General features: G+C 39.5%; 1 protein-coding gene across 2 annotated transcripts; it reads right to left on the bottom strand.

Annotated features, from left to right (window-relative positions):
- Positions 1 to 401: 401 nt before the first annotated feature.
- On the bottom strand, positions 402 to 12,871 carry LOC111265473 (uncharacterized). 2 transcript variants are annotated; one of them, XM_022842189.2, is made up of 13 exons: positions 12,768 to 12,871; positions 11,890 to 12,381; positions 10,490 to 11,078; positions 9,850 to 9,988; positions 8,696 to 8,751; positions 8,355 to 8,403; positions 7,741 to 8,050; positions 5,353 to 6,168; positions 4,733 to 5,101; positions 4,275 to 4,421; positions 3,471 to 3,608; positions 2,839 to 3,184; positions 402 to 1,977 (listed from the first exon to the last, which is right to left on the bottom strand). In XM_022842189.2, the coding sequence occupies exons 2-13, from the start codon at positions 12,262 to 12,264 to the stop codon at positions 1,370 to 1,372; spliced, it is 3,942 nt and encodes a 1,313-aa protein (XP_022697924.1). In that variant the 5' UTR covers positions 12,265 to 12,381; positions 12,768 to 12,871; the 3' UTR covers positions 402 to 1,369. The 2 variants fall into 2 exon arrangements, with proteins under 2 accessions (XP_022697924.1, XP_022697925.1); XM_022842190.2 differs by lacking the exon at positions 4,275 to 4,421.
- Positions 12,872 to 13,095: the final 224 nt, after the last annotated feature.

Below are 13,095 nucleotides of genomic sequence, written 5' to 3'. Positions count from 1 at the left end.
CTAAGCTCGTCTAAAGAAATAGGAAACCCGACCGGGAAGACTCTGGCCAACCCGAAGTAATATTCCACGAAAATCAGGCTCGGTGGTTCTATTCGTTTGGAAGAAAAACAAAGGAAGTTTTAGTGGGTGCAAGAAACCAAAATGATATTTGATGATATTTTTTCCCTGAAAAATAAAGGTGCAATTGTTGCTTCGTTTTGTGTCGCCTGGATCGCCTCTCGCAAACATACAGAAAACGAATTGCTAAACCTGAAAAGAACCTGTCCTTACCTGAAATGAGCAATAGCGCTTTGAACGCTGACAAATTGATCGGACTATCTTAATCTAAAGATTGGATCCTATTCCATTTCTAAAGCGCGACACAACTAGTAAGAAATGATTTTAATAATTTCGCCTTTCCGTAATTTTCAAATTCGAGATTTCTGACTGCAAAGAGCAGATCAAATTTATTATTTAAATAATAAATCATAGAGTCGTATAAAAATTACTAAACCTTATTGTTTGGTCGAAATATATACATAGCAATGAATTGAGCTTCGGCATGAAGCTTTCTTAACTCCATGAGATCATCTGCAACATTTTATACATACACTATTTTATTATATATTTTATTAATTTCAACCCGCAACAGTTGTTTACTATAGCAACAGGGGAGTTCGACTGTACAGCAGCATTCATTTTTTAACGTCGTTACAAATTCTAGTGACTTCATTGGGTCTGTCATTGGCAGTATGAACAAGTAGGATAATTTTCAAATAATGGCTTTCCTGAAATTTCTGTTAATTGGACATTGAAATCGCCTACATGTGCCAACTATTAACAGTACTACATCAGGTAATAAAATAATGAATTTAGTTCAAACATATTAGCCTCACATGTAGAATGTGAATGACTATATACGAAACCATCAGATCATTTTTTCAAAACCTTCCACAACATAAATTATTTGAATATCAAAAGATTGTTTTAAGCGAGTCGAGAAAAACCGAATTGAGAGGATGCAATAGCGAACATGATTAGTGAGGCGTCAAATATTGAAGTAAAAGTAAATTAAATCAAACCAATGGGTGATAAATTCTCCACAAACGTTTCCTCTAGCAACATGCCCACGTTTTCTCAAATATGCAGCCACTACGCTGTCCATTAAATTCATTCAGTCACACGATCTAGTAATAATTATCCTATGTAACTATCATTACACTATAAATATACAGGTTTAGTTTCATCTGTCACACAAGAAAAGCTAAGCTTGTTGTTACCTAACTTCCACCCCCTCGAAGCCTGTTAAACCAAAAAGCGGTTCTCCTGTTTGCGCTTTTGTTTTCTTATAAGTGTGACATGGATCTGCCGCGTTACTTCACAGATGTCTTTATAGTAGAGTTCCTGTGTTAGCCATAGCTTGTACAAGATACGGAAACAGGTGGACCCTTGGCATGAAGTTTTCGACAAGAACAGGTCCAGCTGCTTCAGCGCCTTCTACTTCCGCATAGATGTACTTGTGGTTGGCAGGATCCGCGCGAACGTCTGCTAGACCACCAGGTGTCATGACTAAGCCATTACCAGGATGTATTACTTCATACAGTTGGTGCGTAATAGGGTTCTCTATATAAAGTATGCTCGGTCGGCCAGGTGGAGGTGGAGGGGTTGGAGCCGGCGGAGGACTTCCTGGACGCTTACGACCCTGAGCCGCTAGAACTAAGGTAGCAGGTGGTAGCAGAGGCACTTTTTGGCCCTGTCGGTTTCTACGACGTTCAGTGAGCGACGGTGAAGGCGGAGGTGGCGACCGAACCTGCGGATCCTTTTCTGGCACTGTCCCATCGAAGAATGACACGGACTTAGCACGTGCCGCCTTTGGTTTGGCGGGCAGGCCCGTGTTAGACTTTGGCGGGCCCGTCGTCGATTCGGGAGAATCTTGCTGTGACACAGCCGATGATTGGCCAGCGCTACTAGGCGACGATGTTGATTCTGCAGCACAGACTGAAAAAAGAACGACACGAAAGAAAATGGCTGAATACACGACGAAACCTTATCGGTTCTTATATATAAGACTACAATACATTAACCAAGAACTGTTCTATAAAATATAATCCATCCTTATCATGTCTGCCCTCTTTTATGCAACCTGATATACCAACTCATTGAAGTTGGTATATAAGTTAGACCCAACCAACTTTCAACGTTCAAGCATATTTTCTGCAGAGCAGAAATAATGAAGCTAGCGTTAGCGTCGGATCCATATTACTAATTCGAAAATGCCAAATAACGTAGCTGTACTAGCATGTTCCTAAAACACAGAACAGAATTTTTACACGATATCTATGTGGCTACTTACAACTAGTAAAAATAAAGTCTGTAGGTTGAACGATATTCAATATTTTGGTTTATTTCGCGGCTGCAACTTCGCTTGGATATACCTCTATCTATAGCGAAATAACCCCACATTTTACATAAGTAAAAAAAATTCTACTTATGTTACATACGGTATCTATCCCCTAGAATACAAGTTGAATAATTGGCTTTATAAATAACTTCGCTTACACAAATTGTGTAGTGTAACTTGTTGTTTTAAAAATAATTGTTGAATTTGAAAGTATTTTTTGCCGAATATGCTCAACAAACTTATATAACTTCATATACTTTTTCCTGTAATTTGAGTAAAAACGCGCTAACGTACAACTTTGTATAGTAGTTGTGTCGGGACATACGTGTCACAGGCTTTATAACTATCAAATGTGTAAATCTCGAAATTAATGAACGAAATTAAGACTTATTAAAGTTATAGCAGGCTAGCCAGTAAGCCTTGTTACACAACCGACAATTGTGATTAGTATTGCTCACCTATGGGTACTTCGAGAAGATTGCCTGTGTAGGTAGCACCATCACTTTCAGAATGGCTAGCTGTAGGAGTTATTTCAATGAGATTTTTGTTATTCACTGGTTTTGTTAAATGATCTTCATGGTCACCTTCAAGGACGGCCATTCCCAGCACCCCTGTCGCCAATAGCTCATCTCCCAAAAATTCAGCTTCATCCACATCTCCCTGCCGAGCCATTTCTTCTTCTTCCAATTTATCCAATGTTGGAGAGAGCTTATCATCCTCCATAGCTACTATATGCTCTAGTGTTTTTATCGATTCAACACTTCGTCTTGAGACGATGCTCTCCACTGGCCGCACCCGATCAACCTAACATAGCAACAATAACAACAATGAGTCCCGAAACTGTGACAACAGCGGCACCTTTTATCATCAAAATTGTTTGCTAAATGAGATTATACGAAGTGTTTTGGCACCTCTTGACATAACATGACAATCAAAAAATGTTAAAAATGATATACAAATTGTTCATGTGCAACGTATTCGTCATACTATACTATTTTATGGAGATTTCCTATCAACTGGGCACAGTTAACGTGTGTTTTATAAAAGTATAAGCTCTTTTAGTGTGCAAAAAAAAATGCAAAAGACTTACCAATGCAATAAGATCCTTTTGGTGGGCTAAATTTGCTGAAAACCTTAGAGGTGGTTCAGTGTTTGTACAACGAATACCGAAAATGGGGAAGCGCAGATGACGTTTAAAGGTGCGATCGACGACTGTCTCTACCTCGTCCTATTTAGCAGTTAACCGCAACAGAAATCACAGAAAAAAAACATGTCAAAGTTACTGGTTAGACATAGTCAGGAATGTCCAATATATTAGCTTATTATCATAGTGTAATATCAGTAACAATAATCATGTGTCCCTTTAACGAAGTGCTTACTATATCCAGCGCTCTCTGCAAATATCATAGAAATTATATGCAATGCTGATTTTCAAAAACTTTTCTATTAAGCCTTCGGCGACTATTAATGTTATGAGCTAAGGTGCGGCTCATAGCAAACTGATTAAGAACCTTAAGTCATTAGTTGGTAATCGCAGTACATTCATGAACGAATATTCTGTAACGACTGCCAATAAACTAAGTGAAATCATTGTTAAAAATGTCATTAACATTAACATGCTTATTGTTTGATTACTTTTAAAGTGTTTACATATATACACATAGATGAAGCAACTGGCAAGCTTCAAAAAAATGAAGTTCACTTATGCAAAAACAATGTGTACGAGGATGCCTGAAAGCACAGACAAATAACAATATGACATTTCGAATAACCCGCAAGGTCGTGAATAGTCAATGACTTTTTTCCATTGGGGTTCCCGAACAATGAAGAGGATGCATCTGAGATTGAAAAAAATGGGCGAATCAGGTCGGACGCATAGATTTAGACAACTCACGCCTGCGAAGAACGCGGCCTCTGCTTTAACCACACGCTGTTGTTGATCTGTTGTCTCTTCAGTTGATTCTCGGAGCCGCCGGTTCCGACTTTTCTTGTCTTTTTTCTTTTTCTTCTTGGCTTCATCCTTTTTTTTCGATCCGCCACTCTATAAGGCAGTTAACCGAAATATAGGGATGCCACTATGTCAGTAGAAGTACTGTCGTTTGGTCTTTGCTATTACGAAGTGCGTATGCAACACAAGCTTGGTATGAGGACTTGTATAAACCAAAAAACAGATATGGATGATTTGGCTTCAAATAGCCGCACATCACGGATCTTTTTTATGGATATACAAACTGTCCAAATCTGCATCATCACGTTTCTGATTTTACCTACACATAGATAAGGAAGAGGTGGCGGTCTTTTGGGTGCGTTAAGTGTGCAACAGATGTAATTTCTAACTGCGTGTAGCCGTACCTTTTCATTGCCGCTTGTAGCTTGTACATTTCCATCTACCGATTTCCCGGACCTAGAGCAAATGTCGTCAACGGGGATAGCACATTCTTGTTTGATCCCTTTTTCTGGTGAAAGATCATTTCCGGATTTCATCTTATCCAATTCAATTGATTTTCCCTGATCAGGTTTAGGCGACGCCATGGTCTTTGACTTAGTACTTAGCTCAGCATCCGTAGAGGTCTGAGCAGAAGTTGCAGGCAAGTTATTAATGACTTGCTGTTCGGTCGATATTGGAATTAATGTACTGGTCGCCTGCCCTGCAGTAGTTCCCGATGTTGCCGCCACAGCTTCCAATTCGCCGCTGACCTGCGGTGCTTGTATCTCCTTGAGCTGCTCGAAGTAAAGTGGATATGATTCTGCTCTTATTATATAATAATAGTAATAATAATAGTAATAATGAATTTTGTCAGAATATTATATGGGGAGGGAAGGATGTATCAAAATGTATTGAAAATGATATGCTAGAACTAGACTTTAGACAAAGAGAAAACGTGTTCACAAAAATCATATAACTAGCTACGACGAGTGTAGCAGAACCCTGATTCACTTTACCGGTTTGAGTTAAAACAAAATTCACTTACCAGAGTTTTTAGGACCATCTCAAGTAGGCGCTCTTGTGCTACTGCCACAGGTCCGACAGCTACTTGCATTGCCTTGGCCAACTCCTGTAGTTTAGGATTCATTCCTGTGGGCTTATCGTTAGGTTTATCAGTCTCCTTATCGCCATCATCACCAACTTCAGTCTTTATTGTTTTGTTCTCCGTGAGAGATTTATCCATTGCCTCTGATTTGACTACGACAGATGAACGTCCTCGATCGTTAGCTTCGCGCTCCATCGAGCTCTCTGTTATTCCTTGACTTCGTTTTTTGTCATCATGCCTCTTAGCTGTCTGTGTATTTGAGTCTTCACTTTCTCGATTCTTTGAATCAGTTTTGTTTTTGTCAGTCCGTTTCTTAGTATCCTTCTCTTTGCTGGCAGGTTCTACGGTGTCGCTATTCCGCTCTCCTCGTAATTTGGTTTCTTTTCGGTTATCGAAGGCATCATTTGCTTCAAGTTCTGGATCCTTAGGTTTCTTATCTTCTTTTCTATTATTATTATCGGATCGCTCCTTCGAATCCACTTTGCATGGTGCTTTATGCATTCGATCATTCTGATTAAACTTAGAATCCTTCTTCGTTTTGTGTTCGGCTTCCCGAGCGCGTCTCTTCGCTTCCAGTTCCTCAAGTCGCTTCCGGTCGGCTTCCTGTTGTTCTCGCTTTCGCCTTTGGCGCTCCTCAACTTCTTTGGCTTTCAAATCGGCTTCGATCTGCTGTCTGATGGCCTCGTCCTCGAGCTCTTTCATACGCCGCTCTTCGGCCAACTTCTTTTCCTCTTCACGGCGCTTCTCTAGGTCCTCCTGAGAATTGTACAGCAATGTGTTTGCAATGAGAAAAAGGTCGTTTCTAACAGCTTAAGGAAACAGAGGGTACAGCCAACATTCAAACGGCTCTAGTAATCGAGTAATGCTAACGCTTCGAAGGTAAAAACAAAGTAGATTAAAGGCAATTTGTTTTGATGATGACCACATTAGTTATCGAAGCGTATACCCTTGGATTTAACAAATAAGGTAACGGAATCTTAGTCAACAATTTCTGATTAGACACTTCGTTCATATAGCATTGTTATTGCGCAGCTGTTCTAGCGGATCCACCGGACTTTTTCCATGTTAAAAGTATTTTTGTTACACTTTCAGCGCTCTGGCAACTTCTGAACATCCATTTATCTGCAATTCGTAATCGGATATTCAATGTCTCTATCTACCGATAGTGGGATACGCTTGCCTACCAATATGGCCTTAGGGGCATAAAAATCACATGCATCTAATCGAAAAAATAGCCGGGCTGAAGCTGACATTGCATATTTTTCTGTTCAATTCAGAAAGTAATTAAGGAAATGCGATAAGGTATGACATTGTCATGAAGTGACCGGCCTGTATGCTTTGGATTACCGTGCCAACGGTCTATGAGTTTCGTAGGAAACTCAAGATGGCAGCACTATAGACTGTTTCACTTTTGGCTAGCGTTTCATAATAAAAAACGCGCTCGATGTTTATTATTATCTTTACTAGTATAACCTTATTAGTGTTATCATCACCTTACGTTTAAACGTACTCGACGTTATTATGGAAACTCGATTTTTCTCCAGAGCGACGCCAATGTTTCTCCGGACGGGTTTTTAGCTAAAGTTCCGCAAATAATATACTATACGAATTTTTAACCGGCCTATACTCAAATCATTTTCGTATTTTCAGTGGTTGGGTTATAGCTCTATAATATATTGAATGTGAGACGCTAGCTTAGAATTCAAGCTTTGCATTCGCGAAAAATGTTTCCAGTACAGCTTGGCGTTCTTGTCCTACGGATTCTGACACCTGGTCATCTTCTCGCTGGACTTTAACATTTCAGTCCATATTCTTGAAACATTTGAACCATTCACGTACTGTGCTCTCACTTGAAAGTTTCTTGCCTAATGTTTTCAGTGTTATTCGATGATTCCCGCAGCGCTTTGGCATCTTTCGAGGCACAAACATTTGACTACTAGGACTAAACTTTCAAAACTAAAACACGTTTCTTTTTAAACTAATTTCTTTTATAACACAGTCAACCGGTTCTTGCTCACAAGTTTCGAAAAGACTGAAGTATTTATCAGCCAACCTTAGTGCGCTAGCAGCACATAAGTTCTATGTCTAAACTTTGAAGTCCACTGATTTTACTGATAACATCCTGAGTACTTATGACAAAGTTTACATGCTTATCGTCATAACGCTACTAACCTTCTTCTCCAAACCGTAATGTCCTTTGCAAAAAAACCCCACCATATTTCCCGGAATGAAATGATTGCGCGAAAATCGCCACAAAATACATTCCACCAACTCCAATGAACGTTATCCTTTCTATATCAAAAACAAAAATGCAAAAAGAATACGAACCTCTTCTGTGCCGAATGACAATTTTCGAAGCGCGTCCTTTCGATTCGTACTTTTGCCAGCCTTTACTATATTGCTATCCGCGTCTTGCTCTTTTTCTGTTTTGCCTGACGTACGCCCTTTAAGGGTTTCGAGCTTGACGGCGTTTGACCGGTTTTCTTTAAGATTAATGCTTTCTTCAACCTCATCAGCCGCGTCGAGCTTGACCCCGTTAGGCAAAACATCCCAGCGTCGGCGGCGTTCTTTCCGTTTGGCAACACTGCTATTTGCTTCGTTATCGGGAGACAGAGCCCGCTTAGCTACAACAACGGGCCTTTTAAAATAAACAAAAAAAAAACAAATAAAATAGACGAAATATTTATATGTTTCAAGTTATTGTACTTTAGAACACCGCTATTTCAAGTAGTAGTTCCATGGTTTTTGAGTCACACAATTTACGTTAATTAGCTTTGCTGAGCCAGCTTTAGTCTTGTGGTTTGTTCTCATAATGAGTAATGGGCGATGTCCCACGCTGAACCAGTGGGATACGCCAGTATGCGTATTAGATTGACACCTTGATTTTTGTAGAAGTTCGGAACAAATATATGATTTATAACTGCAGAATGATAGATACTTACCTCACGGGCGATACTGCTGTTTGTTGAGCCACCTTCAAGGTTGCGCCACCTGACGAAAACGATTAAAACATTGTCATATGTCGTGTAATAAACAATAATGAATCACCATTAATAGAAATTTTTGATAATTGCATTATAGTCATACATTGTAAACCTTCATTCACTCTAACGCAAAACCTGGCTACCGCTATCTGAGGAACTTTCAATTTAAAACATTTCCACCATCTCTTTAACATGGATGCCCATTATTAACTATTTTAAGTGTTTTCTACATTGTCTTTAGGGATCTATAGCATTAGATCACAATGAATAGATAAGCTCAACTTAAAATTAAGACTTACGCAATTTGATGCTTCGGGTTGTTTTTGCCGAGGTTAAAATCTCTCCTTCTTCTATTCTGCAACATGAAATGTATCTTTACTTAATTAATTCTTTTCCCGCATTTGCTTGGCGTTACACCAGAAGACTTCGTTTCTCCGACAAAATAATTCTTATTAATTTCCTGGCATAATAAAGATTTTCGTACATTCGAATAGCCAATCTAAATTTAAATTAATATTGAAATCAAATGTTAACGAGTGGGAGTGTTTTGCATAGTACTTTGAAGGTTTTGGCGAATCACTACCAACTAGTAAATGCCAATTTGTCACATATAGTGATGCTTCTACGGACATGTTCTGACTGAATCGGTCGTTTCATAATATTTCATTGTCTTTGGAATTGACGAGGTCTAGCTCCTTCATTTTGGCAACTCGGTCATTGACTAGTTAGTATGGTACCACTTCGATCTGAAAATGTTCCTTTTTATATCAGCAGTTCAAGTGCTTCTGTGGTACAATCGTAAAAAGCGTGGCGGAGTTAGCTCAAAGACTTGGACGAGCTTCACACCGAAATTTATAGCAAAAAAAGAAAAGTCTTTATCACAGTAAGAGGACATTATTTCAGAAGTCTTCCCTGTCGCCCTCTAACTTCCCTCATACATTTCCCGAAATCACACCAGCGTACTGGTACAACAACAAGGTATGCTTTGGTAATACTTTTTTGGAGGGCCAATAAAGTTTTTATCCGCTGGCATTCGAGACTTTGGGAGGGCCTAGATTTTGACTTGTAAACTTCCTCTAATAAATTCTACGATAAAACTACCCAAGGGTAAGATCTTTCATTCTAAAAGCTGTCGATGGACGTACAGAGAGGTAACGTAGCTATCTTCAATAGTCATAATGTTTAGATGAAATTTAGAAGAAGGTGTTTAGAAAGAGATGTGTGTTTATTATATATGTTGGAAGATCACAATTGTAACACCAAAATAAATAACAGTTACATGAGATTATAAACGTGTTATAATGTAATATATAATACATATAATATTATAGAAAAGTGGTTAATACAGCTCTTGATTTGACTTTTATGAAGACGTCGAACATGGTAGCCGTCGTAGTACTGAAAATATGGTAGGGGCGAAGGGAAGTTCAACACTAATAAATATAATACGTACCCAATAGTCGGACTACTCCGTGTGGGCAAATTTGAAGAAACGTCGCTGTCTTCTTGTGAGCTGTCATCGTTCAAAATGCTCGCCATCGTTGCGCCCGTTGAATTGTCATCATCACGAGGTAACGCCAGTTCTTCTTTTTCTGTATTAATCCGTTAAGAAGAGACAAATCACCGCCAACAATAAATAATTGTAGAAATGATTTAACCTTATTTCCTTTTGTATTGAATGTTCAATAATTGGTTAATCTTACTGGCCTTTGTCAATCAGTTTTTATGAGACGTGCCAGTTAGAATGAGTCATCAGAGATGGTGTACCAGGACAAGATTATTGCGATTTCGACTCAGCTTCAACTCGAAGTTACTTTTATTACATTAAGAAACCAAGACTATTAAATGTTTTGTCTTAATATTTGATCTGAACATTTCGCCCACTTGAATCAACAACCGATCTTTTTTATATTCAAAATAATAAACCGCACTTTAATTACACGTTTATCATATGAGAAAACATTTTTTTTGTACCGTTATTATGAGAGTTAAGCCAAAACCGCCAAGGAACTACGTTATTTTTGACGCTGTCAGTCTTTTTGTTAACACGATCAAATCATGGTGTTTTTAATTAATACGCCTACTCTACGAACCTTCTCTACGTAATGCGTTCCTCATGTTGACAAGGTGACTAAAGTTGAATGTTTTGCTGTTCTGGTTCAATTCAATCTGGGCTTTTCGAGCCGCTAGTTTCTGCTCAAGAAGTTTTTTAACACGTTTCTTTGATTCCGGCACTGGCTGAGGAGTGGGCGGTAGCGGGGGAGTCTCTGGCCGCGCCACTGGCGGTGGTAGTGGAACGTATTCCGGAGAAGGGATCCGATATTTGGGTTGTGCTGATTCGCGGCATCGCTGCAACGCTTCCCCATAGATGCGACTCGCCATTTCGATGAGCGGGACACTACCAGGCGGCAATCGGGCTAGCGGAGTGCCCTCCTCATCGTGTAATGGCGTTAGTCGTTTAATTAGAGTGTGCAAACCTTCCGGAAATACAGGACCTTCTGGGTCGTCGAACAGTTCGAGATGAGGTAAGTCATCCATTGCGCCTGGTGGCGGCGGAGGCCACAGACGGCGTTTTACCATCTCTCTACACAGTAGGTTCGGGTGCGGGTTGGCAGCCAATGCTTCGAAAGCTTCTTTGGGCAACCCCATGTTAACCATCGTCTCAATGAAATAACATTTTACCTGTTTGAGATACACACGCCGTATTCAAATGTGCAACACACTTCAATTGCTGTTGAACATTATTACTTAAAACAGTGCGTGAAATTGTTCGTAAACAACACGAACTATTGGCCTTGCCGACTGCGTAAAGTAAACTGAGGACGTAACGGGCACTCTCTGAGCTATGATCGTGGAGGTTTAGGCGATGTCCAACATAGGCATAAAAATTGTGTATCTTTATGTTTAGATACTTTTCATTATTCTGTACTTGAAACAAAATGTCCGATTTTTCTTTAATAATGCGATGTTAAGAAATTTCTGCCGCTGACGACAAATAATGCAACTAAAATAAATTTGCAATAAACGAATTGCATGGAGAGTACCTGAGAACCTTTAGAATTTACAATAAATACTATATTTCTCTACATTTTATATTATCCTTAAGTATATATAAATAAAGCAACATCTTGTGGAATCACAACAGTTCACAACAGTTGCAAATAGCGTTATTTGCATAAAGCCTAATGGTTGTACAACACAGTATTTTTGGTGGCGATCCGACAAAACAGAAAAAACAAATGACTGAAAAGCAAAACTGTCTTCTTTTTTCCCTAAAACAAAAAGAAGTGCCCTATTTTAAGAAACATAATATTTTAAAAATAAAATTCTTAGTGAATTCTAGAAACATTTATTGAAAGGAGGATCATATTCGAAACTGTTAAATCTAGACTCCGTAATTCATTTAGTGCACTGTGTAATCACACAATCTTTTTCTACCTAACTTCGCTATATTTAATACCAATAAAGTTATTCTTGTATGTAAGCAACCCACCTTCCGCTGGGCAAGCTTCTTGCAAAGTTCATCGTCAAGAACAAATTTTGGAGGTGGCGGAAGTGGTTTTACAGCCGGTAGGTTATCCTTATTATCGCCCTTTTCAACTCCTGGTGGTAAGAGATCATCGGCCAATCCACGCAGTGGTGCACAGTCATCACTTTCTGGCTCCGATAGCGAATCGCCTATACTGTAGGGGGAATCGCTGCGTTTGATGGCCGCTGCGGCGAAATTCGGGATAGCGTTTGGTGGGGGTGGAGGCGCCCCAGGAGGCAACGGTGGCGTAGGGATTGATAGCAATTCATTGTCATCATCCGATTTGTTGTCGTCCGGATTGACGCCGGGTGGAAGAGGTTCGTCAGCATACGACGACATCGATTCTTAGCCCCAGCCGACTATCCCAGCCTTATTAATTCTTATGAGCTGTCCTCCGGAATCTTTGAAGAGGGGGCGTGCTGAAGCCTCAGCGATTGCAATATCCCACCCGGTGGGCTGGCAAAGAGAATGCAACAAAAACAAAACGAACAAGTTCAGCGATAATAACAGGAATTATTTCCATTATAAAAATAGGCAAAATCGGTGCCGTATCAAAACAACATTATGAAACTCGCTGTTCCAGTTACATGTACATGTTGGTACTAAAAAGACTCACAATACTATACAATTGCTAAATGACATGTTCGGACGTTGCATATGATTGATGTACAGCTTTGCGGACAGCCAAAGCACTGAAAAATTAGAAGGACTTTCCTATCGTGGAATCGATAAGTATTTCACGGTTGTATGACGGACGGCACAGTATTTGTGTTGGCAAATAAAATCGAGCAGAAGTAGCTTTCGTGAACAATAGAGCAGATCCCTAGTGCGCCTAAACTAACCTCACGTAACACAATCTTGATTTTATTTGCTCCCAATGCTGAGTGTTTTCCACACATGCAGGACACAACACAACAATCTACACCACTTTTTCTCAGAAGTAGCCGCACTCGTAAGGCTTGTTTACAAATTGAAAGTGGCAGTTCGATACAGCTTGTAGCTCCGTGTTCTGTGCAATACCCCGCTTAGAAAAAATAGCAAATCGGAACTACATAATGCATAATTTGGTGTACATGCATAATAAATAAAGCGTTAATATTTTTAAAATAACATCAAGACTTATTATTGGAAAGACCTCAATGAGACAAAACTCGACGTCGTAAAGTATAG

Source organism: Varroa jacobsoni, unplaced genomic scaffold (assembly GCF_002532875.2).
Source record: "Varroa jacobsoni isolate VJ856 unplaced genomic scaffold, vjacob_1.0 scaffold_974, whole genome shotgun sequence".
NCBI lineage: Eukaryota > Metazoa > Arthropoda > Arachnida > Mesostigmata > Varroidae > Varroa > Varroa jacobsoni.
The sequence above is the reverse complement of the archived record's forward strand: the minus strand, read 5'-3'. Positions and strand labels throughout refer to the sequence as shown.